Source organism: Bufo gargarizans, chromosome 6 (genome assembly GCF_014858855.1).
Source record: "Bufo gargarizans isolate SCDJY-AF-19 chromosome 6, ASM1485885v1, whole genome shotgun sequence".
NCBI lineage: Eukaryota > Metazoa > Chordata > Amphibia > Anura > Bufonidae > Bufo > Bufo gargarizans.
Window position 1 is genome coordinate 164678813 of NC_058085.1, and position 23428 is coordinate 164702240.

General features: G+C 41.0%; 1 protein-coding gene across 1 annotated transcript in view; it reads right to left on the reverse strand.

The window, feature by feature from the left end:
* The window catches only part of CDH23 (cadherin related 23), a 1302172-nt gene that overhangs the window by 615450 nt on the left and 663294 nt on the right, over positions 1 to 23428 (reverse strand). Inside the window, 1 exon segment of the mRNA XM_044299558.1 lies at positions 1402 to 1551. Coding sequence (XP_044155493.1) covers positions 1402 to 1551 — 150 coding nt within the window.

Genomic DNA, 23428 nt, shown 5'->3' on the forward strand with positions numbered 1-23428 from the left:
CTCTTTTTTGCACATTATATTTGGGTATGCTTCAACCCTCAGAGCGTGCACACGGCCATTTCATACCTACATCGATGCTGCCTCCAATTTTGCCTTTACTATATATATATATATATATATATATATATATATATATATATTTATTTTTCCTAGTGATTACACATTTATTTTTTGCCATACATTTTTTACAATTACAAAAAAATATAAAATATATAATTCTACTTTAAAGGGACACTGACAGGCCTTCTGAGCATAATTAGCTCTTTATATGCCCTCCTAGGTCTTATAATAAGTTCCCAATTCATATAAGTATTATCCCTTTGCGCATTATAAAACGTTAAAAATAATCTTTATAATCACCTGTCCTTTCTGCCCAAGGGGCGTTCTTTGTGCCGCATTTGTGCCCAGCCGCGTCCCAACTGCCGGATCCTTAGACACGCCCATCTCATTAGTATTCACTTCGCTGGGTGGTATTTTCCAGTCCCCGACATTCGGAGATCCTGCGCATGCACCCGGCACCCTCGCTCGCCGGGATCACATTGCGCCAAGTGAATACTAATGAGATGGGCGTGTCTAAGGATCCGGCAGTTGGGACGCGGCTGGGCACAAATGTGGCACAAAGAACGCCCCTTGGGCAGAAAGGACAGGTGATTATAAAGATTATTTTTAACATTTTATAATGCACACAGGGATAATACTTATATGAATTGGGAACTTATTATAAGACCTAGGGGGGCATATAAAGAGCTAATTATGCTCAGAAGGCCTGTCAGTGTCCCTTTAACCTCTGTTTCTGAAAAAGTTTGTGATGGGATTTGAACTCACAGCTTCTGCATCATAACCCAGAACTTTAAACCACTATACTATATAGCTGCAGTGATAGTCATAAAAAAAAAATATATAAATAAATTAGACTTCTACTGTTTAGGTCTCAGTAGAAGTACAGTACAGTAGAAGTCTCATATATATATATTTTTTTTAAAGTAACTGGTTATGCAGCTATTATAGCTGACTGGTTAAGTGCTTTGTCTCTAATGCAAAAGGTTGTGAGTTTGAATCCTGGCAGAAGCTTTTCTGAAATACAGGCTAAATTAGATTTAAATACACTGGGGTGTCCCCAAGCACTGACTCCATATATGGGCATAGCTATATATGGAGTCAGAGCAGGGACTCCTAAGCCGTGGACTCGCACTGAGGGATTCCCTCACTGTACAGTGATCTTCTGCATAGATATAGAGGCTAAATTAGATTTAAATACACTGAATCGAGCACATGTGGTGTTCGGACGAACTCTGTGATGTGCCGAGCATAGCGAGGTGTTCTCAACACTACTTCCTAGGTCCTGTATGTTAATTTATATGAAAGTCAATATTAGTTTATTTATTAAAGGGTGAATCTTACTGAAAATTCATAGCGGGGTATTGTCTCATAGTCCAGGAGCACTGCAACTCTCATGCGGATGTCAGCCTTTCCTTGGATGGAGGTTGGAGAAATGATAAAGTGGTTGGAGTTGTTTCCCACAAGGTAAACTTCAAAGGCACTGTTGATACCCTGTGTAATAAAAAGAAAAAATGTAATCAGACCACTTTTGAGAATCTAAAAGATATATCAATATGACTGTCAAATTTCAACACCAAAAATAATAATATGAATAAACCAAACATATTGAAAAAAAAAGCAGTAAATGTATGCCCATCCAAGTGTTTGGTCTGACAGCTGTATGTACTATGTAAGGGCCAGGGGATGTTCACATGTAAGCTGGCTAGAACATTGACCAGCATCCTATACAACAAAAACTATGCACTCAAACTGACCCTTCTTGCACATACATGTTGTTCTTACATTTTATGCCAATGTATTCGTAACATACTCTGTACTTTGCTGGTGCTCCAAATGCTGTGCTGTTTGCATTGTATACTTACATACATGGTGGGATATTAATGCCTCATTCACACAGATGAAACATCCGAAGTCGATTCACATAAAACTTTGTTCTAATAATGTAAGGATCAGGAGCTGAATGTATTGGCTGCAATGAGCCAAAGTTATTGCTTTGCAAAGTCTCGCAAGACTGGAACCGAACCAGAGTTTGGGATTTTTTATTTTTTTACTGTACAAATTAATTTATGAAGTTATTGTGCAAAGTCTCGCGAGACTTTGCAAAGCAATAACTTTGGCTCATCGGAACCAATACATTCTAATACTGTACCGAGCTCCTGCTAATTACATTATTAGAACAAAGTTTTATGCAAATCAACTTCGGATGATTCATCCAAAGTCAATTCGCTTATCTCTAATTTCCAACAGTGATTTTGAGCCAAAACCAGGATTTGAGCCTACATAGACAAAAAGGGAAAGGTCTGCACCAGTTCTGTGTTTAGAGCTATAACTGTTTTTTGGCTCAAAATCACTGATGGAAATCACTGACCGAACTCTGACTGTGTGAATAAGGCATGAAGTGGGGCAAAACAAGGTGTTTTGGCACGCCTTGAGAGTAGAGTGTGTGTAACTGAAGAGTACAGAGAATCTGTCAGATATGAGACAAGTAGAGCAGAGGATGTTTCAGCTGAGATCCAGAGGAGTTGGGCCCTGCCAGTGTTCATTGCTGAAAAGGCAGTAACTCTAAGAGCTGTTGTGAACCATTTCCAGTGCCTTAATCCTGAACAGAATGGATGCATTAAATGGTTCTGCTGGGGACAGAGCTCTGTTACCAGAAAAGGTCCTGTGTTTTCTGCAAGTGGTTTCAGAACAATTCTAGCATTTTCCTGAACTAAGGGCAGGAGGAAGAGATGACACCTCTACCTGACATTTTCACCAGACTGAGGCAGAGCCAAGACCATATTAGCCCCTAAAGATTTTCACAGTACAAAGACATACTGCTAGTCAGACTTTAGGGTTAATCCTGGATGTTTTGGTACTTATATACCTTCCTCAGTAGAATCTCATGCAGCCTAGGTATATGTAAGAGTGGAATGCCTGTTGTTACAGCAGCCTAACATTACATCTAAAAAATTGAGCCTGGAACACTAAGAAAGTTTACACTTAAATAGGCTCTGTCACCAAGAACAACCCTATTGCACCAAACATACTGGCTGGTAAGGCTCACATGATAAAAACAATACCTTTTCTGTGTCTCTATCCTAAATTGCTGCAAAGATATGTGTTTTTAGTCATATGTAAATGAGAGGTTCAAGCACCAGGATGTGAGGCTGAATCCATGGAGCACTGCTTTGTAACACCCTCTGTGCTCTGCACACTTTCCCCTCCCCTTGATTGACAGGACTATACACCAGCATGTTGAGGGCAGAGCTGTTTCCTAGCATGTACATATCATATAATCTATGTACTATAGATTTACCACACTGAGATATGCTCAGAAAGTTAATATACATATTACTGCTTTATTCACAAGCACAATATATGATTATAAAGACACCAGTACTGTGTGTTAGCTTATAAGTAAAAAACATGCATATTCATGTGCTGATGTTATAGCTTTGTGGTAAGTGCTTAGTTTTGTACATATAAATCCTAAGTTCAAGTCCCAGGAGAAACTGACAAACTTATTTTTCTGTTATTTTTTCTCTCTTTCATTTAGCCTGTAATAAGAGGCTATACTATGATAAATGATATGTAATTATATAACAATAAAAGGGCTTACTATATTGAGAATAGTGTCTTTTTTAGTACTTAGAAACCCAAAACCTATTACTGGTTTATTCACAGGCACAATATATGATTATAAAGAAACTAGCAATATTTATTAGCTTTTTAAGCCTAAAAACATTATTCTGAATGCGATAAGGATATAAACTTCTATTATGGGTTAAATGTGGAAGAAAAAAAAAACATCTAATGAAAAAACCTTGAAATCTCTCACAAGATTCAAACCGGGGATCTCAACATGCAAAACCAAGCACTTATTACAGAGCTATAGCACTTACAACTAGAGCAGATGGATTTCTATGCTTAAAAGTAGTGTTGAGAGCGAATATTCGAAAAGCAAATTTTTATTGCGAATATCGGCACTTCGAGAATTCGCGAATATTTAGAATATAGTGCTATATATTTGTAATTAAGAATATTTGTGTTTTTGTTTTTTAACGCAGTACACATCAGGTGATCATCCCTCCCTCCCTCCTTCTAGCTTGTGGGCCAATGAGAAGGCTTTGTCACAGCTTAGCAACATCCCTAGTAACCAGTAGAAAAGTTGCCTGCCCCTTACTATACAAGTTGCACATATTGCGAAAAAATATGTGCATCATTAATTGCTGAAAATTTGCAAGCGCAAATATATTGGAGCACTCTATCTGCATATAAAGCTATTTTAACGTTCTGCCGTGTCAACCATTTTCTCCACTCTCAGGAGACTTCTAGCAGTTTGAAAAATGCAGCATAAGTGATCCACGCCAGTATTTTGCACGCATCACATACATTGCCGATTTTCACAATCAAGAATATAATCTCAAATTCTCGAATTTGAGAATATATGATGAATATTCTACAAAATATTGCGAATTCGAATATTGCCCCTGCCACTCATCACTCCTAAATACCATAAGTTTTGCTGTGAGCTCAACAGAGACTCTAAGCATTAAGCTGTATGCCAAAAAGACTATAACTACCAAACTAGGTGCCCATGAGAGACTGTAACTGACAAGCTGTGTGCCATTACTTGTAACTACACATCACTAGTATGCAGAATATTAGCACATTGGAGCAGACCTTTTGGTTTTTTATTGTCTCTTATCAGTGTGCATTTCATATTCCTGAAGGCAAAATATAAGGATAAAGAGAAATATGAAGTATGAATGACATCTGCAGTGAATCACATCATTCTGATGCAACTTACATTTCGTCAGATTCTAGGCTAAAGGAGTATTCTATCTTTTTTAAATCAATCATCATCAATATTAGTTCAGTAGCGGTCTTACACCTAACTACCCCACATATCAGCTGTTTTCGGCAGCTGTCAGAAACTAAACATTGAAAAAGTCTGGAAACCACAAGGCGCTGTTCACTGTGTAATGGCTGTGTTGGCACACTGCACTCAGTTCCCATTAGGTTGATTGGTGGGGGCGCCTGGTGTCAGACCCCTACCAATCTGATGTTGATGACTTATTCAGAGGATAAGTCGTAAATCTCAAAAAGCTTGAATACTGCTTTATGTGATTTCAATATTATATAGAAATATCATAATCATATGTGAAGGTATGACTCAGAGATGTTAAAGTCACCAGGAAAATCATATTCTGGTTGACATATTTTAATACATGGCATTCTACACATCTTGCAATGTACAGTCTAAACATTATAAACTCTTCATAATAATAGCGGATTTACAAAAACCCTTTAGACTGTCAATCTGACATAATGAATCTGCAATGGAACTATTATCTTTTTATTGCAAATAAATCTTTGCAGTTAATGTACTGTACTTGTTATCCTGTTACATAATACCTGTAATTGTTACATACTGTCATACTGTTGTCATATCTTGGCTCTGGACTGTTAAAAACAATGTTAGGCTCCTGCATGCAGGACTTTCGTCTCCGCTCAAAAATCATGTTCTGAGCGGACACTGAACGGACCCCATTATAGTCTATGGAGTCTTTAGGCTCCGTTACGCTCAATTGGGTCTCTGCAGAATCCGTCCTTTCCGTTCTCCTGCTCCTCAACGGAGCAGGAGAACGGAAAAGAGAAACGGTGATGTGAAAGAAGCCTTACATTTTCAACATGCCATTTGCAGCTCCTCATGTGATATATTGTTGGATGGCTATATGTGTGCTTGTTCCCAAAGAATTAAATTGACACATTTTCTTTAATTCCTTAGTTAGCTTCAAATGGTTTAGATCTGCATATATCACAGCAACACTTCATAATTGCATATATTATACCACAACTTCAGAATTCCGACTACAATTCTGTGGGCAGGAAAGAAACAGGCCATTTATGTGACAAAAGAAAAGTTGAAATTATTAATGGCTTTAACCAACACCTTAAAAAGTTAAAGGGGTTTTCGGAGTTTTTAATACTGATGACCTATCCTCAGGATAGGTCTAGGTTTGAGCTAATCAAAGCATCCAAAGTGGAATTCATTCAAAAGTTTAGGAAAAACTTGAGTCATTGCAAATCTGAATTTTCTCGCACTTTGTGGTAACGAGTCAATTTTTCCTAAAGCATTGGCTGAAAATAAAAAAATATATACTCACTTGATCGCAGACTGTCCGTCCTCTCCCTTCTTGATTGAAGAAAGATCTGCGGTGAGTGTGAAATTTACGGATAATTTAGAAAGATTCACTATTTTATAAATTAGAATTTCTCTGCTTTTAAGATGGATAGTGATACCTTATAAAATAGTTTTCACTTAAAGAAGAACTCCCACAAAAGAGTTATCCTCTGTCCTGTTAGAGAGGTACATGATATAATCTGTAGTGAATGTAATTTTCTTACCAGTGTCTGTATTTGTGAGCTAACCCCTTCCTTCTGCTTCTCGGCTGTGTGACCGGCAATCAGATTTTTCAAATAACACAGCATTTTATGTGTGGACAGGAAGTCAGTTTCTCCATTTATGCCTATTGGAGCCACAGTGTCAGTCTCATAGGAATGAATAGAAAAGTAACTGACTTCTAGTCCTGTGTCAGTTGGAGATCAGAGAGTTAGTCACTTGATAAAACTTAGGACCAGAAGGGAGGTTATTACTAGAGATGAGCGAATTTCATATGTTGAAATTCTTTCACACTTCGTTGAAATTTGTTCATGCAATTCTATGATGAAATGCATAACGGAATGCCTTTAGAGACGTTCATTCCGTCATAATAGGCTGCAATGGGCTGCAAAAAATATCCGTCCCATTTCCAGCCATCATAATAGGCTGCAATGGGCTGCAAAATGGATTTGTCCCGTTTCTGTTATGCAGGGGAGTCTTCTCTGCATAATGGAAACGGGACGGATCTGTTATACAGACCATAAACCTCTATTATGACGGAATGAATAACGGAATGCCTCTGAAGCCATTTTTTTCTTTTATGGCAATTGTCTTATGTGGGGGCTCTTTTTTTGCAGGAAGTGGTAAAGGACTCATTGGTATAATTTTTGGGTGCATACTACGTTTTGATTCCTCGCTATTATGCTTTTCATCAGGCAAGATGACAAAAAATTGCTATTTTGCCACAGTTTGTATATATATTTTTTTTTAACGGCATTCACTTCAGATTCATGTAACATTTTACACTGACAGTTGCCTAGGAGACCCAGCCTGGGGACTGGATCTTCTAGACTTCCATATATGCCATAGCAACCATCGGCCCCCTATCATGGCAGCGTGGACTGCTGATGGAGTCAGAGGGAGCCCCCTTCTTCAGTTAACCCTGCATGTGACTCAGTCAGTGGTTAATCAGCCAGCATCAGCATTTTCAGCTATGCCGCAGGATACATCAGGGACATGACTGTCTTTAACAGCCGGGCCCATGCTGCTGATCGGGCGGGAACAGCTCCTGCACCCACCCGATCACATCACATGGGGATGTTGGAAGAGATGGTATTTCCCTATGTACATGTACATGACAATGCACATAGGGGTTAATATAAATGACTGATTATATTTATATTTACATATTTATCAATCCATGTACCAGGGGCAGATTGGGAACTCAAAGTCGCCTTGGAAAAAATGGTAAAAATGGCCCCATGTTGTAGGTGGAGCCAAACTGGCAGAAGGCGTGGCCAAGTCAAGTAGGCGAGGTCAGCAAACTTTTAGTCCAGCTACAAATACAGCCTTGTATATTATTGAATAGCAGACTTTCATGCTAAATTCTTGGAGATGAGATCACGATTTATTTTTCCAATCTTTTGATCCATTAAACAAATAGGAAAAAAATATAAATAAATGGATCCTATAAAAATAAAACAGATCCTGAACATCAGGTATCAAAATGTAGTATCCATTTGAGCCATTTCTGCCTGAGATCCATTATTTTTAGAAAAAAAGTACTGCATCAGAAGAATGGAAAAAAACTGTGATGTCAACTCAACCTTAGGGCTCACAGACGGGGCTCATTTTGCAGAAAAGATCATCCAGCCCCTAATTGAACAGTACGATCCTTGTCCATAGTGCAGACAAAGATAGGACATGTTAAATTATTTTGCGGAATGGCCATGTAGACATAAGGACATGAAATGCGCATGAAGTAATTTCCATTTTTTTGCGGCCCAATTGAAGTGAATGGTTCCAGATATAGGGTGCAAAAGAAAAAAAAACGGGACACAAAACTAAAATACATTGACCTTGTTGTTACTTGATCTTGTATTTTTATATTTAACATATTTTGTTTTTGTATTTTTAACTTATTTTTTTATGTTTATGGATCCAGATACTGCCCTTTTGAAAACTGCATTTTTTTCTTTAGCAGAACAAACATACGGTATGGTACATGTATATGTCAATACACCCACACACACACACTGCAGGACTACCCAGATAGATACACTGCAGTACATATCTATACATATGTGTATATCTATCTATATATACTGTGTGTATATATATATATATATATATATATAGTGACACCAATGCAGGAGGATTGGTGGTAGAAGGGAGGTATATTTCCCCAAGATTCCTCTCCGATGTGAAGTAGCAGGTGGAAGACTCTCACCAGTGAGATAATTAATGAAGCAGCACTGAGGGTGGGGATATAACAGAGCCAGGAGGTCAGTCAGTCTCTCTCTGCCTGGGAACACAGAAAGTCTGTCTGTGTGAGTGAGCCAAAACGTAAGTAAAAAGTTGCTGAAAGCTTTGTTTTGTGAGCTGACTGGGAGAAGCCCTCCAGCAGATAGATAGGGACGTTTTATGTATAGTAAGTGCCGGACAGGCATGGTTTCATTTTGCTGTTTTGTTACTTTATCTACAACCTATCAATAAACCTGGCTATAAGTCAGCTTAAAACTTATACCTCGGTGTCTGCTCTGAGTTGGATGGAACAGACAAGTGTTCTTTGACCCCAGCAAAGGCAATCCTGAGCATAGCCCCTCACAAGTGGTGGAGGATGTGGGCAGCATGTTACAACAACAGCGCTCAAATGCAACCCAGCAAGAAGTAAACCACTTACTGTCTGCACAGCTAACCACCCTGATAGAGGCCACAAATAAAGACCGCCAAATCTTGCAGGAAGTGGTGCAGCGTGTGGCAAGTCTTCCAGTGATACAGCCAGGAAAAGAGCAGACAACTATCCAGGTCATTTTTTTGCAAAAGATGACAGCAGAGGACGACGTGGGAGCTTACCTGGATGCATTTGAGAGGACAGCAGTGTGCGAAGCATGGACTGCTTTCCACGTTTCTTGCAGGCAGGGCTGTCTTTAATATTGATTGGACCCTGGGCAAAAATTTACTTGGGTCCCCTGGATCCCGCCTTCCCACACCTTAGCAGGCAATCATGCCCTCCACCACAACACCCACACACAAAAAATCTACACATCTGGTAGAGTACAGTGAATGACTGTAAATACTACCAGTTCTGAAGACTCCAGTGGCTCAGGATCAGTGCTCTGGGCAGCTGGGCTCAGGCTGGAAGTGGGCACCACTCTGCAAGAAGGAGACCAGGGCTCGGCACACCCTATAGTATACAGCAACCCACAGTATGCAGTATAGCACCCTGTAGTATACAGCACCAGTAGTGAGCCAAGTAAGGGGACTGGTGGGTAGAGATACCCTTCAGATCTCGCCTATTTGGAATATACCCTTTTGAGCGCCAATAGTGGTTGATTGTTACTGATTAGTATTTGGGTTTTGTGTTGGTATGAGGAGCAAGTTTTTTTGGATGTGGGGGTGTGTATATATGTCTCGAGCTGTGAGATAAAAGCACATATATGTTTATGTATATATAAATGCGTATAAAAATCTGCAAAAAAGGTCAAAAGATTGTATCTACATAAAAAGTCTAAAACATTTTCACATGGGTAGGATTACTGCAAACTGTCTCAGGTGCCTAAAAGACTGTGCTCTGCAGCATCGTGCGCTGTATAGTATGGTACAGTACGTAAATCACTGGGTTAAAAATTTGGGTCCAAGGGTACCATTATACATATATTTAAAATAACATATATATAATAAAAAATAAAATTAAAAATAATATTTTTCAAAATATTTTTTAAAAAATAATAATGTAGTAACGTGGGTTCAGTTACTCACTTCACGAGGGGGGCGGTTTACCAGGATAAGCATAAAACACCTGTAAACCAAGTACCCCCCCAGCCTGGATCGCTTCTAGAGTATTAACGGATGAAGGCAGCAAATCACACGGGTGCTTCTCTTCAAAGGTCTTTATTTGCATAAGTAAGTAAATCCGGCTCAACGCGTTTCGGGACAGCCACGTCCCTTCATCAGGAGCAATATTGTTCATATCTATATTCCTGGGTATATATACCCTCAATGTCTTGTTTAATTGTTTGTTAAAATGGCCCCTAATTGGCAAAAGGGCGCCAAAAGACGAAAAATGGCGCCAAAATATCTTTGGGGGACCGCCCATGTGTGGGAGAAGGCATTTTTTAGCCTATCCGTGCGATCAGCCGCAAGTAGGGGTAACCGGCTGCACTTTTGCGCATGACCGGAAGTAGGTGCGTTCCACGCTGGAGCGCATCGTAACGTCCGGTCTAGTCAGTGGTTTTCTTTTTCCTCTATTTCGTGCGCTGCGCATGTCCGGAAGTTCGGCCTTGCGTTCCAAGCTGGAACGCATGTTCTGCTTCCGGTATTTGCGATTCTTCTGTTCTCAAGTCTTTTGCTGTTGAGGCTACATGGGAGCGTTAGTTTTTTAGAGGATACCTGTGATGATTTAGTGTATTTGGTGGGGTGGGCTTATATCTGGGGTGAATCGGTTGGGCTTTTGGGTTAGAATTCGTGTGGGGGTAGAATTAAAAAAGGAGAAGAGGTCTTTTCTAATGGCAAAGAGTGGTGTGCCCAGTGTAAAAGTCCTATAGAATCTTATAAAATCTATCTTCCTTGGTTCTGGCTCTTTTTATGGGGTTTAGGGTGGAAGCAGTGTATGGTTAGTGTCAGTGGTAATGAAGAGGGGAAGGAGGAGGGGTTGATATTTATTAGGGTGTATAATAATTTATAGATATGTAAGGCAGGTTCTATTCAGATGGGGGTAAGTGGGATTAGATGTTATTGTCTCAAATAAATAGTAAAAAATATGTAAATTACATAACACATGTTATATGAAAGTAATAATGCATAATAGATAATAAACCATTAAAAATATGTAAGATAAGGAAAAAATATATATATAGGATGAGGAAAGGGTGTTGTATCACTTGAAGATGGTACTGATGGTGGGATTATATCTCTTGGGGCAAAGTGGCGGGGGGATGGGTTCGGGTTAGGCGGTCAAAGACATATGTATTAAAATGTGGTAATACAATAAATAATACAATAAATACGATAAATAAATGTGGAATTGGTATGTTCTGTTTGTGTCGTTGTTTCCTTGATTCTTGTATGTGCATATACATATACACACGTGCACATATATACACATACACATATATATACAAACACACGCGCATGGACACGCATGCATCCTCTCCATGTATGGTTTGCTTTCATCGTTCTTGGTTAAAACCGTTTTTTTGAAAAACTTCTTATGTGTTTTTTGTTTATATATTCTTTTTCAGGTTTTTTCTTTTTTTATTAGGCAAAGTGCTTGGATGTTTTTGTTTTTGGTCTTTCTAGTGGTTTAAAAAGTTGAATGTGCGTGTTAATTGGGTAGTGACGTGTGGTTGTGTTGGGTGCGGTAGTTGATGGTTAGTGGTAACTAACTACCGCACCCAACACAACCACACGTCACTACCCAATTAACACGCACATTCAACTTTTTAAACCACTAGAAAGACCAAAAACAAAAACATCCAAGCACTTTGCCTAATAAAAAAAGAAAAAACCTGAAAAAGAATATATAAACAAAAAACACATAAGAAGTTTTTCAAAAAAACGGTTTTAACCAAGAACGATGAAAGCAAACCATACATGGAGAGGATGCATGCGTGTCCATGCGCGTGTGTTTGTATATATATGTGTATGTGTATATATGTGCACGTGTGTATATGTATATGCACATACAAGAATCAAGGAAACAACGACACAAACAGAACATACCAATTCCACATTTATTTATCGTATTTATTGTATTATTTATTGTATTACCACATTTTAATACATATGTCTTTGACCGCCTAACCCGAACCCATCCCCCCGCCACTTTGCCCCAAGAGATATAATCCCACCATCAGTACCATCTTCAAGTGATACAACACCCTTTCCTCATCCTATATATATATTTTTTCCTTATCTTACATATTTTTAATGGTTTATTATCTATTATGCATTATTACTTTCATATAACATGTGTTATGTAATTTACATATATTTTTTACTATTTATTTGAGACAATAACATCTAATCCCACTTACCCCCATCTGAATAGAACCTGCCTTACATATCTATAAATTATTATACACCCTAATAAATATCAACCCCTCCTCCTTCCCCTCTTCATTACCACTGACACTAACCATACACTGCTTCCACCCTAAACCCCATAAAAAGAGCCAGAACCAAGGAAGATAGATTTTATAAGATTCTATAGGACTTTTACACTGGGCACACCACTCTTTGCCATTAGAAAAGACCTCTTCTCCTTTTTTAATTCTACCCCCACACGAATTCTAACCCAAAAGCCCAACCGATTCACCCCAGATATAAGCCCACCCCACCAAATACACTAAATCATCACAGGTATCCTCTAAAAAACTAACGCTCCCATGTAGCCTCAACAGCAAAAGACTTGAGAACAGAAGAATCGCAAATACCGGAAGCAGAACATGCGTTCCAGCTTGGAACGCAAGGCCGAACTTCCGGACATGCGCAGCGCACGAAATAGAGGAAAAAGAAAACCACTGACTAGACCGGACGTTACGATGCGCTCCAGCGTGGAACGCACCTACTTCCGGTCATGCGCAAAAGTGCAGCCGGTTACCCCTACTTGCGGCTGATCGCACGGATAGGCTAAAAAATGCCTTCTCCCACACATGGGCGGTCCCCCAAAGATATTTTGGCGCCATTTTTCGTCTTTTGGCGCCCTTTTGCCAATTAGGGGCCATTTTAACAAACAATTAAACAAGACATTGAGGGTATATATACCCAGGAATATAGATATGAACAATATTGCTCCTGATGAAGGGACGTGGCTGTCCCGAAACGCGTTGAGCCGGATTTACTTACTTATGCAAATAAAGACCTTTGAAGAGAAGCACCCGTGTGATTTGCTGCCTTCATCCGTTAATACTCTAGAAGCGATCCAGGCTGGGGGGGTACTTGGTTTACAGGTGTTTTATGCTTATCCTGGTAAACCGCCCCCCTCGTGAAGTGAGTAACTGAACCCACGTTACTACATTATTATTTTTTAAAAAATATTTTGAAAAATATTATTTTTAATTTTATTTTTTATTATATATATGTTATTTTAAATATATGTATAATGGTACCCTTGGACCCAAATTTTTAACCCAGTGATTTACGTACTGTACCATACTATACAGCGCACGATGCTGCAGAGCACAGTCTTTTAGGCACCTGAGACAGTTTGCAGTAATCCTACCCATGTGAAAATGTTTTAGACTTTTTATGTAGATACAATCTTTTGACCTTTTTTGCAGATTTTTATACGCATTTATATATACATAAACATATATGTGCTTTTATCTCACAGCTCGAGACATATATACACACCCCCACATCCAAAAAAACTTGCTCCTCATACCAACACAAAACCCAAATACTAATCAGTAACAATCAACCACTATTGGCGCTCAAAAGGGTATATTCCAAATAGGCGAGATCTGAAGGGTATCTCTACCCACCAGTCCCCTTACTTGGCTCACTACTGTATTCTCTACAGGCAGACATCTTGTCGACCTGACTATACCCGGAGCAGCCTCTAGTATCCAACACCCAACCTTCTCTCCATTTCCGCTCCTATAAACCCGAGGCGCCTCAAGTCTTTCAGATCTAGTGGAACCCCTTTCCAACAGATCGGTCTGACCCTCACACTTTCTCTCTCTCTCCCGTATACAGCACCACACAGTATGCAGTATAGCATCCCACACTATACAGTATACAGCACCCCACAGTATACACCTCACAGTATACAGTAGAGCAGTATAGCACCTCACCGTATACAGCACCCCAAACTATGCACAATACAACACCCCACACTATACAGTACAGTACAGCAGTATAGCATTGCACAATACAGGGAGTGCAGAATTATTAGGCAAGTTGTATTTTTGAGGATTAATTTTATTATTGAACAACAACCATGTTCTCAATGAACCCAAAAAACTCAGAGAATAAAATTGATAAGTTCTTGAAGTCACCCTTCCTAAATGAAAAGAACTTAGCCAAAACAAAATCCTCTGCTAATCTGAAAAAATCTGCTAAGACTCCCCAAACTGACGAATTTTCTGAGGACGGTTTAGTGGAGGTAGATCAGGAAGCAGGGGGGGAGGATCTATCTGCTCAGATGTGAACCGAACATGACCCTTTCGTTCTGGATAAAATTCTCTCGGCCGTGGAGCACAATGGCACCTTAGTGCAAGAGATGTCCATCCAATTAGGGTCTGTACAGAGCGATATTTCTGTAATAAGAGAGAACCTGGTAAAGATCCGCGAGCGAGTCCTTAATGTGGAAAAAATAGTGGACTCTTTGCAAACCGATATTAACATGTTAAAATCTAAAACTTTGTCTCTTGCTTCAGAAAATCAAGCACTACATAATAAGCTAGAGGACTTTGAAAATAGGTCAAGGCGAAACAATGTCTGCATAATTGGTTTCCCAGAGGGAGTGGAAGGCCGACACTTAGAGGAACAACTTAAAGATGTGGTCTTGCATAACCTAGGCAGTGACTATTTTTCTTCCATGTTTCAGATAGAAAGAGCCCATCGCATCCCAGGAGAAAAACCTATTCCAGGGAGGCCGCCGCGAGCAATCTTAATGAAATTATTATCATCCGTGGATAGAGATATGATACTGAAAAGAGCAAGAGAATGCACTCCTGTTGAGCATCAGGGCACTAGGTTGCTCTTTTTTCCTGACTATGCTCGGCAGACTCAGGAAAAAAGAAGAAATTTCATAGAGATAAAGAAATGCCTGGCATCAAAGGGGATTAAATATTCCCTACAGTATCCAGCGAAACTAAGAGTGATCCATAATGGGACTTCTCTTTTTTTTGAAACACCACAGCAAGCGCTGGATTGGATGGAGCAAAGGGATATTTGAAATCGTGCACTATTATGATTGAAATGTTGGAGGGGGGATGGAGCGGGGGAGGGGGAGATTGGCTTGAGGTTAGAGGTTCGCTGATTGGGCGGATCAATAGAGAGGGGGGATGGGGGGGAAAGGGAACCCACCTTGCAGGTAGGGGTGTTTTTTTTTTTTTCCCCTTTGTTTGTCCTGTGTCTGTTTCCGTAGCAGTGAAGGATGGCCACTAGAATTGTAACTTGGAATGTTAGAGGGCTCGGGGAAAGGGTCAAAAGGCAAGCTATTATGGATGCATTAAAAAGATACCTTCCAGCAATTATTTGCATAGTAGAAACTCATCTTACTAAAGAAACTGTGTCCCGCTTGACAACGGGATGGTATTCTCAATCTTACCATTCCACCTTTAGCAGCTCCTCTAGGGGCGTTTCAGTTCTGATTCATAATTCTGTGGATTTTATCCTTATAGAATCTTACATAGATGATCAGGGCAGATTCATCTTTCTGCATGGTAAGCTGCATGGGCATAGTTATATTCTTGCCTTTTTCTATATACCTCCGCCTTTTTCAATGCACCCACTGACTCAGTTGATGCTTTTCTCTGAAAGGAGGCCAGAATGCCGGTTAGTCCTGATGGGGGACTTCAATGCGGTCATGGACCCCAACAGAGATAGATTCACATTAGATGTAGATCGAGGGAGGAATTTATGTAATTCACCGCTGCCACAGTTTTGCTTGGAGGTTGGAGTGGTGGATATATGGGAACATCTTAGTGGAGGAAAGAGAGTATACTCTTGTGTTAGCCGGGGTGGTAGAGCAATGTCTAGGATCGATTTAGCATTTACTAATGAGAGCAACTTGCGTAATATCCGGAAGATACGATATGGGGTAAGAACAGTCTCGGACCACTCGCCCGTACTGGCTGAGGTTTGCACTGGGGAGAACAATGATAACAGGGGGCTAGGATTTAAGCTGAATCCATACTGGCTTACTATTATGGATAACCCTCAGTATATTAAACTATTGATATCCTCCTTTTGGGAGGTGAACTTCCCCTCTGCTGACATCAATATAGTATGGGACGCCCTGAAAGCATATCTGAGGGGGGTGTTTATAAGCGAGATTGCTGCAGCAAAGAGAACATTTAAGAAAAAAGAGGAGGAACTGGTCAAGGCTGCTGCAGACACAACTGAACGATTTACCAGCCAACCTTCCGAGCATAACAAGGAAGAGATGCAGAAGGCCAGTTGTTCTTTGGAGAAATATATAATAGAGAAAGCAAACCATAGAGTATTCTTTAAGGGCTTAAAATATTTTTCGGAGTCCGGACGCCCTGGTAAGCTTTTAGCCAGGATAATTACACAACAAGATAAGAAAAATCAATCTATTGTCTCGATTCGTAACACAGAGGGGGAAATTATAACAGACCCAGAAGGAATTAGGGATGCTTTTTTAAAATATTTCTCTCATATATATAGCTCCTCTCTTGGTTTGTCATCCGATCTGGCGACGCAGTTCTTGGAGAGGATTCCACTTTCTACTTTAAGTGAAGCCCAAATAGAGTATCTGGAAGAGGAGTTGTCTCTTTCGGAGCTCCAGGAGGCCTTGGGGTCTATCTCGGGGAGCTCGTCGCCAGGGATGGATGGCCTTCCATACGAGGTTTACCGTAAATACAGCGATGTGATTCTTCCCCAGCTACTAGAGGTTTTTTCCCAAGCAATACAGGGAGGGGGTCTACCTTGCTCTATGATGGAAGCTCTTATTGTTTTAATTCCCAAAAAGGATAAAGACCCGCTAGAAATGAGTTCCTATAGACCAATTTCTTTACTAAATACTGACGCTAAGCTACTATCAAAAGTTTTGGCTAGGAGGCTTTCGCGGGTCATATCCACCATTATCCACCCAGATCAAAATGGCTTTATGCCAAAGAGAGGCACCCATCATAATTTGCATAGGTTATTTATGAATATTCAGTCTCCGGGGTGCGGCTCCCGCTCCATCCTGTCGTTGGATGCTACTAAAGCCTTCGACAGGGTGGAGTGGATTTTTCTCTGGGAGGTGATGAAAAAATTCGGATTTGGTCCGAGATTTATGTCGATGGTGCAGTTATTATATGGCTCTCCAGTTGCCAGGATTAGGATTAATGATACGATCACTGAGAGTTTTTCCCTAAAAAGAGGCACCCGTCAAGGATGTCCTCTTTCCCCCCTCTTGTTTAACATTTATATTGAACCCTTAGCAGTTACTATTAGGCAAGACTTGCAGGTGTCCGGCTTCGGTGTAATGGGGAAGCATGATCGCGTATCCCTCTATGCAGACGACATCTTGGTTTTTGTCCATCAAACAGAAACCACTCTTCCTCGAATAATGGATTTGGTGGGTTCTTTTTCTGCTCCGTCTGGTTTGCAGATTAATTGGGAGAAGACTGTACTTCTCCCTATAGATGAGTTGCGAGGCGACTGGGACAACCAGCTAACAATCTTCGATTCAATAAAATACCTGGGGATTTCAGTCTCTGCCAAACCTCAGGAATACTTACAACTCAACTTGATTCCCCTGCTGAAAAAGCTGAGGGCCAAGATTAAGATATGGCAAAAAGTCCTGCCCGCAAGAGCGGATAGAATCTCTCTAATAAAAATGGTAGTGCTGCCCCAGGTTCTTTATGTCCTGCGCAACTCGCCTGTATGGATCACGGACAAGTATTTTAGATTGATAGAGCGGATGCTTAATGATCTACTATGGGGGAGGAAGCGCGTGAGACTGAAGGCACTCTATTTTTCCATGCCCTATAATCAGGGAGGTCTTAACCTCTCTCATTTTAAGGGCTATTTTGTGGCCTCTCAACTTTGTTTTTTTAATGATTGGGAAAGTAGCCATTTCTGCAACAGAGTGGTGAAAGACTCAGGTTTTTCGGACTTTTTTACCGTACTGGAGTCCGATTACTTATCAAATCCACAGACTGGGTATACACTTTTTTGCAGAATGGCTATAAAGACGTGGCTGGTTATAAGGAGCTGGTGTGGAGTCAAGGCATCACTTATTTGTACTCCACTATGGCATAACTCAAAGCTCTTGGAGTTAGGGGATTTGGGTTGTTGCCAGTATTGGAGGACTAAGAATGTTCAGTACTTATATCAGGTGGTCAGTGGCGGACAAATCCTGTCCCTGACGGAGCTAAGGCAAAGAATAAACTTGGGTGAGGTGGCTTGGTATGCATACTTTCAATTGAGGTCAGCACTTTCTAGTACTTTGAATAGTCACCTTTTTTCTATAGATACTCCTCAATTTTTACATGACTTACTCTGTAAAAAAGCTGTCACGAGAATTAAAATATCACATTGTTATAGACACTTAATGAAAGAATTTTTTTTGTGTGTTCTTTCTCCAGGAAAAAGATCCTGGTCTTCTGTACTTTTAGAGATGGGTCCCCCAGATTGGGAGAATATAGGGGAAAGTTTAAGATTCGTTTCACACAACTTTAATCACACTGTTGTACAATTCAATATTTTGCACAAAATATATGTGACACCTATGTGGTTATATAGGAGAGGACTTAGAGCCTCCTCTGACTGCCCACGCTGCGGCGATTCCGAGGCAGATCATTTACATTTGTTTTGGGACTGCCCAATGGTGAGCAGCTATTGGAGATCGGTCCAAATTAACTTGGCTCGTAAACTTAATATTGTTGTCCCTCTGTCCCCCAGGATATGGGTCCTGGGAGATTTATCAGAGGTTAATTACCAGCCTATAAAATGCCAACTATTGATCAAGGTAATGTTTTTGGCCAGGCTTCTCATCTCTAGATTATGGTTTTGTTCTTCTGCTCCAGATTGCAACCACTGGTTAAGCCTGGTTGAGAAAGTGAAAAGTTATGAGAGGATTTTGTATAAACAAAGAGGATCCTATCTAAAGTGGGGCAAATTGTGGGCAGATTGGGACAAGCCTAAATAATTAATCTGGGTTATATATACATTTAATTTTTTTTTTATTTTTATTTTTTTCCCTGCAAGGTGGGGGGGGGGGGGGCTTGGCGGGGTGGGCTGGGGATGATCCTATTAGTCCGGCCTTTTCTATATGAATCATAAATAGTAAAGGAGGTGAAGCTGCAATTGGGTACTGGAGTATCTCTAGGAATGCTGGGGGATGGCGGGACCTTCCGGCATTAAACAATGGCTAAAATTTTTAACTGAACCATAGTACCGTGCCGGCTATGGGCGGGGACCCGGGGCCCGGGATATTGGGCAGCCCGGTGACTGGGTGTGCCCTAGGATGCGGCTCTCTCTGTCAGACATGTGGCTCGACTGCAGGCAGTGATATGACACATGTTGTATGGGTACCAAGAGGTGTTCTCTCAGCGGGACAGAGCCGGTTTTAGGTAGTGCTCATGTTTACATTTTCCCTAAATGCCGGTGATCACCGAGTGATACTCGAGTTGAGTCCCTTTATATGTGAGACACTAATGTGGACATACGTGAGGTACGGTTAAGTCGGGCATTAAATTCTTAATTTAACTACATGGGGATGAGGCAGCAAAATATGTAAGAGGTTCCTTTTCCACTGCGATAGAAGACTGCTGGACCCCCAAACTTGTTTTATGAAATGCTTGCGATCAAAGATTGCAGTAGGCCCGCTACGTACGGTTAATGTGAGTATCGGATGAATGGTTACATGGTTGTCAATCCTGTCAATTTCTTACCCATGATCGGGGGAGAGAGCGCGGGGCGCGCGCTCGTTCCCTGGTGGCCGCCCGGGCTGCGGGCCCCTGACCTTTTTCCCCTGTATAGACAACAATATGTCAAGTGGGATGTTCTGTGTGTTTGTTTTGCCTCATTAGGCTGTGGATGACGGACGTATCCCGCTTTTCCCCCAGCAAGTGAGATCTCCATTTGTATTCTTGTCTCCATAAGCAGGGATACTTGTATGAAATTATTCTTAATTATGTTGCAAATCACAAATTTACGGACTGAAGGATTTTATAATATTATAATTGTAATATGGATATGAATTTTTGCATTATAAATTAATAAAATATATAAAAATAAAAAAAAAACTCATTAATATCAAAGCTGAATATTTTTGGAAGTAGTTTTTAGTTTGTTTTTAGTTTTAGCTATTTTAGGGGGATATCTGTGTGTGCAGGTGACTATTACTGTGCATAATTATTAGGCAACTTAACAAAAAACAAATATATACCCATTTCTATTATTTATTTTTACCAGTGAAACCAATATAACATCTCAACATTCACAAATATACATTTCTGACATTCAAAAACAAAACAAAAACAAATCAGTGACCAATTTAGCCACCTTTCTTTGCAAGGACACTCAAAAGCCTGCCATCCATGGATTCTGTCAGTGTTTTGATCTGTTCACCATCAACATTGCGTGCAGCAGCAACCACAGCCTCCCAGACACTGTTCAGAGAGGTGTACTGTTTTCCCTCCTTGTAAATCTCACATTTGATGATGGACCACAGGTTCTCAATGGGGTTCAAATCAGGTGAACAAGGAGGCCATGTCATTAGATTTTCTTCTTTTATACCCTTTCTTGCCATCCACGCTGTGGAGTACTTGGACGCATGTGATGGAGCATTGTCCTGCATGAAAATCATGTTTTTCTTGAAGGATGCAGACTTCTTCCTGTACCACTGCTTGAAGAAGGTGTCTTCCAGAAACTGGCAGTATGACTGGGAGTTGAGCTTGACTCCATCCTCAACCCAAAAAGGCCCCACAAGCTCATCTTTGATGATACCAGCCCAAACCAGTACTCCACCTCCACCTTGCTGGCGTCTGAGTCGGACTGGAGCTCTCTGCCCTTTACCAATCCAGCCACTGGCCCATCCATCTGGCCCATCAAGACTCACTCTCATTTCATCAGTCCATAAAACCTTAGAAAAATCAGTCTTGAGATATTTCTTGGCCCAGTCTTGACGTTTCAGCTTATGTGTCTTATTCAGTGGTGGTCATCTTTCAGCCTTTCTTACCTTGGCCATGTCTCTGAGTATTGCACACCTTGTGCTTTTGGGCACTCCAGTGATGTTGCAGCTCTGAAATATGGCCAAACTGGTGGCAAGTGGCATCTTGGCAGCTGCACGCTTGACTTTTCTCAGTTCATGGGCAGTTATTTTGCGCCTTGGTTTTTTCACACGCTTCTTGCGACCCTGTTGACTATTTTGAATAAAACGCTTGATTGTTCGATGATCACGCTTCAGAAGCTTTGCAATTTTAAGAGTGCTGCATCCCTCTGCAAGATATCTCACTATTTTTGACTTTTCTGAGCCTGTCAAGTCCTTCTTTTGACCCATTTTGCCAAAGGAAAGGAAGTTGCCTAATAATTATGCACACCTGATATAGGATGTTGATGTCATTAGACCACACCCCTTCTCATTACAGAGATGCACATCACCTAATATGCTTAATTGGTAGTAGGCTTTCGAGCCTATGCAGCTTGGAGTAAGACAACATGCATAAAGAGGTTGATGTGGTCAAAATACTCATTTGCCTAATAATTCTGCACTCCCTGTATACAGCACCCACAGTATACAGACCCCACAGTATACAGCCCCTCACAGTATACAGCCCCCCACAGTATACAGGCCCCACAGTATACAGCACCCCGCTCTACAGTAGTTTACAGTATATTAGCAAAACAGCCCCTGTCATCTTTTTCTGATGTAATCTTCACAAAAAAAGCTCCACAGTTAAGGCAAACTTCTCCTACAGCAACACTCCTGGTAGAAAGGACCTTGATGACCTCATAGCCATGTGACCAGTAATATTGCTAGGTTACTGGTCACATGGTGATGATGTCATCTAAGGTCCTAGAGAATCACAGCTCTCACAGTACAGTGCCTGGAGTGCCGGAAGGCATGGCATAGCAGCACCCCCTGTGTAGCTGACAGAGTGACACCCGGGGCAGTGGCTAGCAGGGCTCAAGAGGCAGCTGCCTTGGGCCCCCCAGAAGCAACTGGGCCCGGGGCAGCTGCCCCTTTTGCCCCTTGTTAAAGACGGTCCTGCTTGCACAAAAGGCTTATTTTGACCTGGAACCTGAGGCTGCCCGGGACTTTGATACACTTAAGTCAGAGATCCTGAGAGTACATCAGTGGACATATAAAATTGATAAACCACCACGTTTGCAGATGTTCGAGCTCATCTGACCAGGAAATGGCTACAACCAGGGAAGTTATCAGCACCTGATGTATTGCAGTGGATGGTCCTTGACAAGTTCCTGAGTTGCTACCCCAAGCCCTAAGGAAGTGGGTGAGCCATGGTGACCCTAAGACAGCAGACCAGCTTGTTGACCTGGTGGAACGATACTCTGCGGCTGAGGATCTTCTAAATAACTCGACTGAGAGTTATTTAGAAGATCCTCAGCCGCAGAGTATCTTCAGCTGCAGAGTATCGTTATATAGAAGATCCTCAGCCACAGAGCATCGTTCCACCAGGTCAACAAGCTGGTCTGCTGTCTTGGGGTCACCATGGCTCACCCACTTCCTTAGGGTACCCACTTCCTTAGGGCTCCGATTCCAAGAGTTCCTGGTAAGACTGTTCTGGTGTTTAATGGAGCGGGGAGAAATGTGAAGACTTTAGGTGAAAAAGATAAAGAGACTGTGGGCTCAGGAAAGCCCAACGTGTAAAATTCTGGACTAAACAAAGGGCCCATAAGATGTTTTCGGTGTAATGAGTTGGGACACATTGCAGTGAACTGTCCTATTACTACTGAACCTATGTAATGTGATGTTGCCTTTATGAAAAAATGCATGTCTATGTTTAAGAAAATGGTGAATACTGCTGCATGTTCAGACAAAGCAGAAAAAAAAACATTTTTGTGAATTGAAAGTGAATGATCAAAGTGTGACTGCGCTGCTAGACTCGGGGAGTGTAGTAACTCTGGTGAAAGCAGTCCTTATGGGTCCCCCTGACAGTCAATCAGAAATGTTCACTGTGACTTGTGTGCATGGAGATACATATGAATACCAGGCAACCCTTGTTTATATTGCAACTCCTTATGGGTCAGTGCTTCATAAAGCTGGATTAGTCCCAGCACTACTGCATGAGGTATTCAGGGTATGCCTGACCTAGTCGTTAGGAAAGACAACTTTTCAAAGTGAGCAAA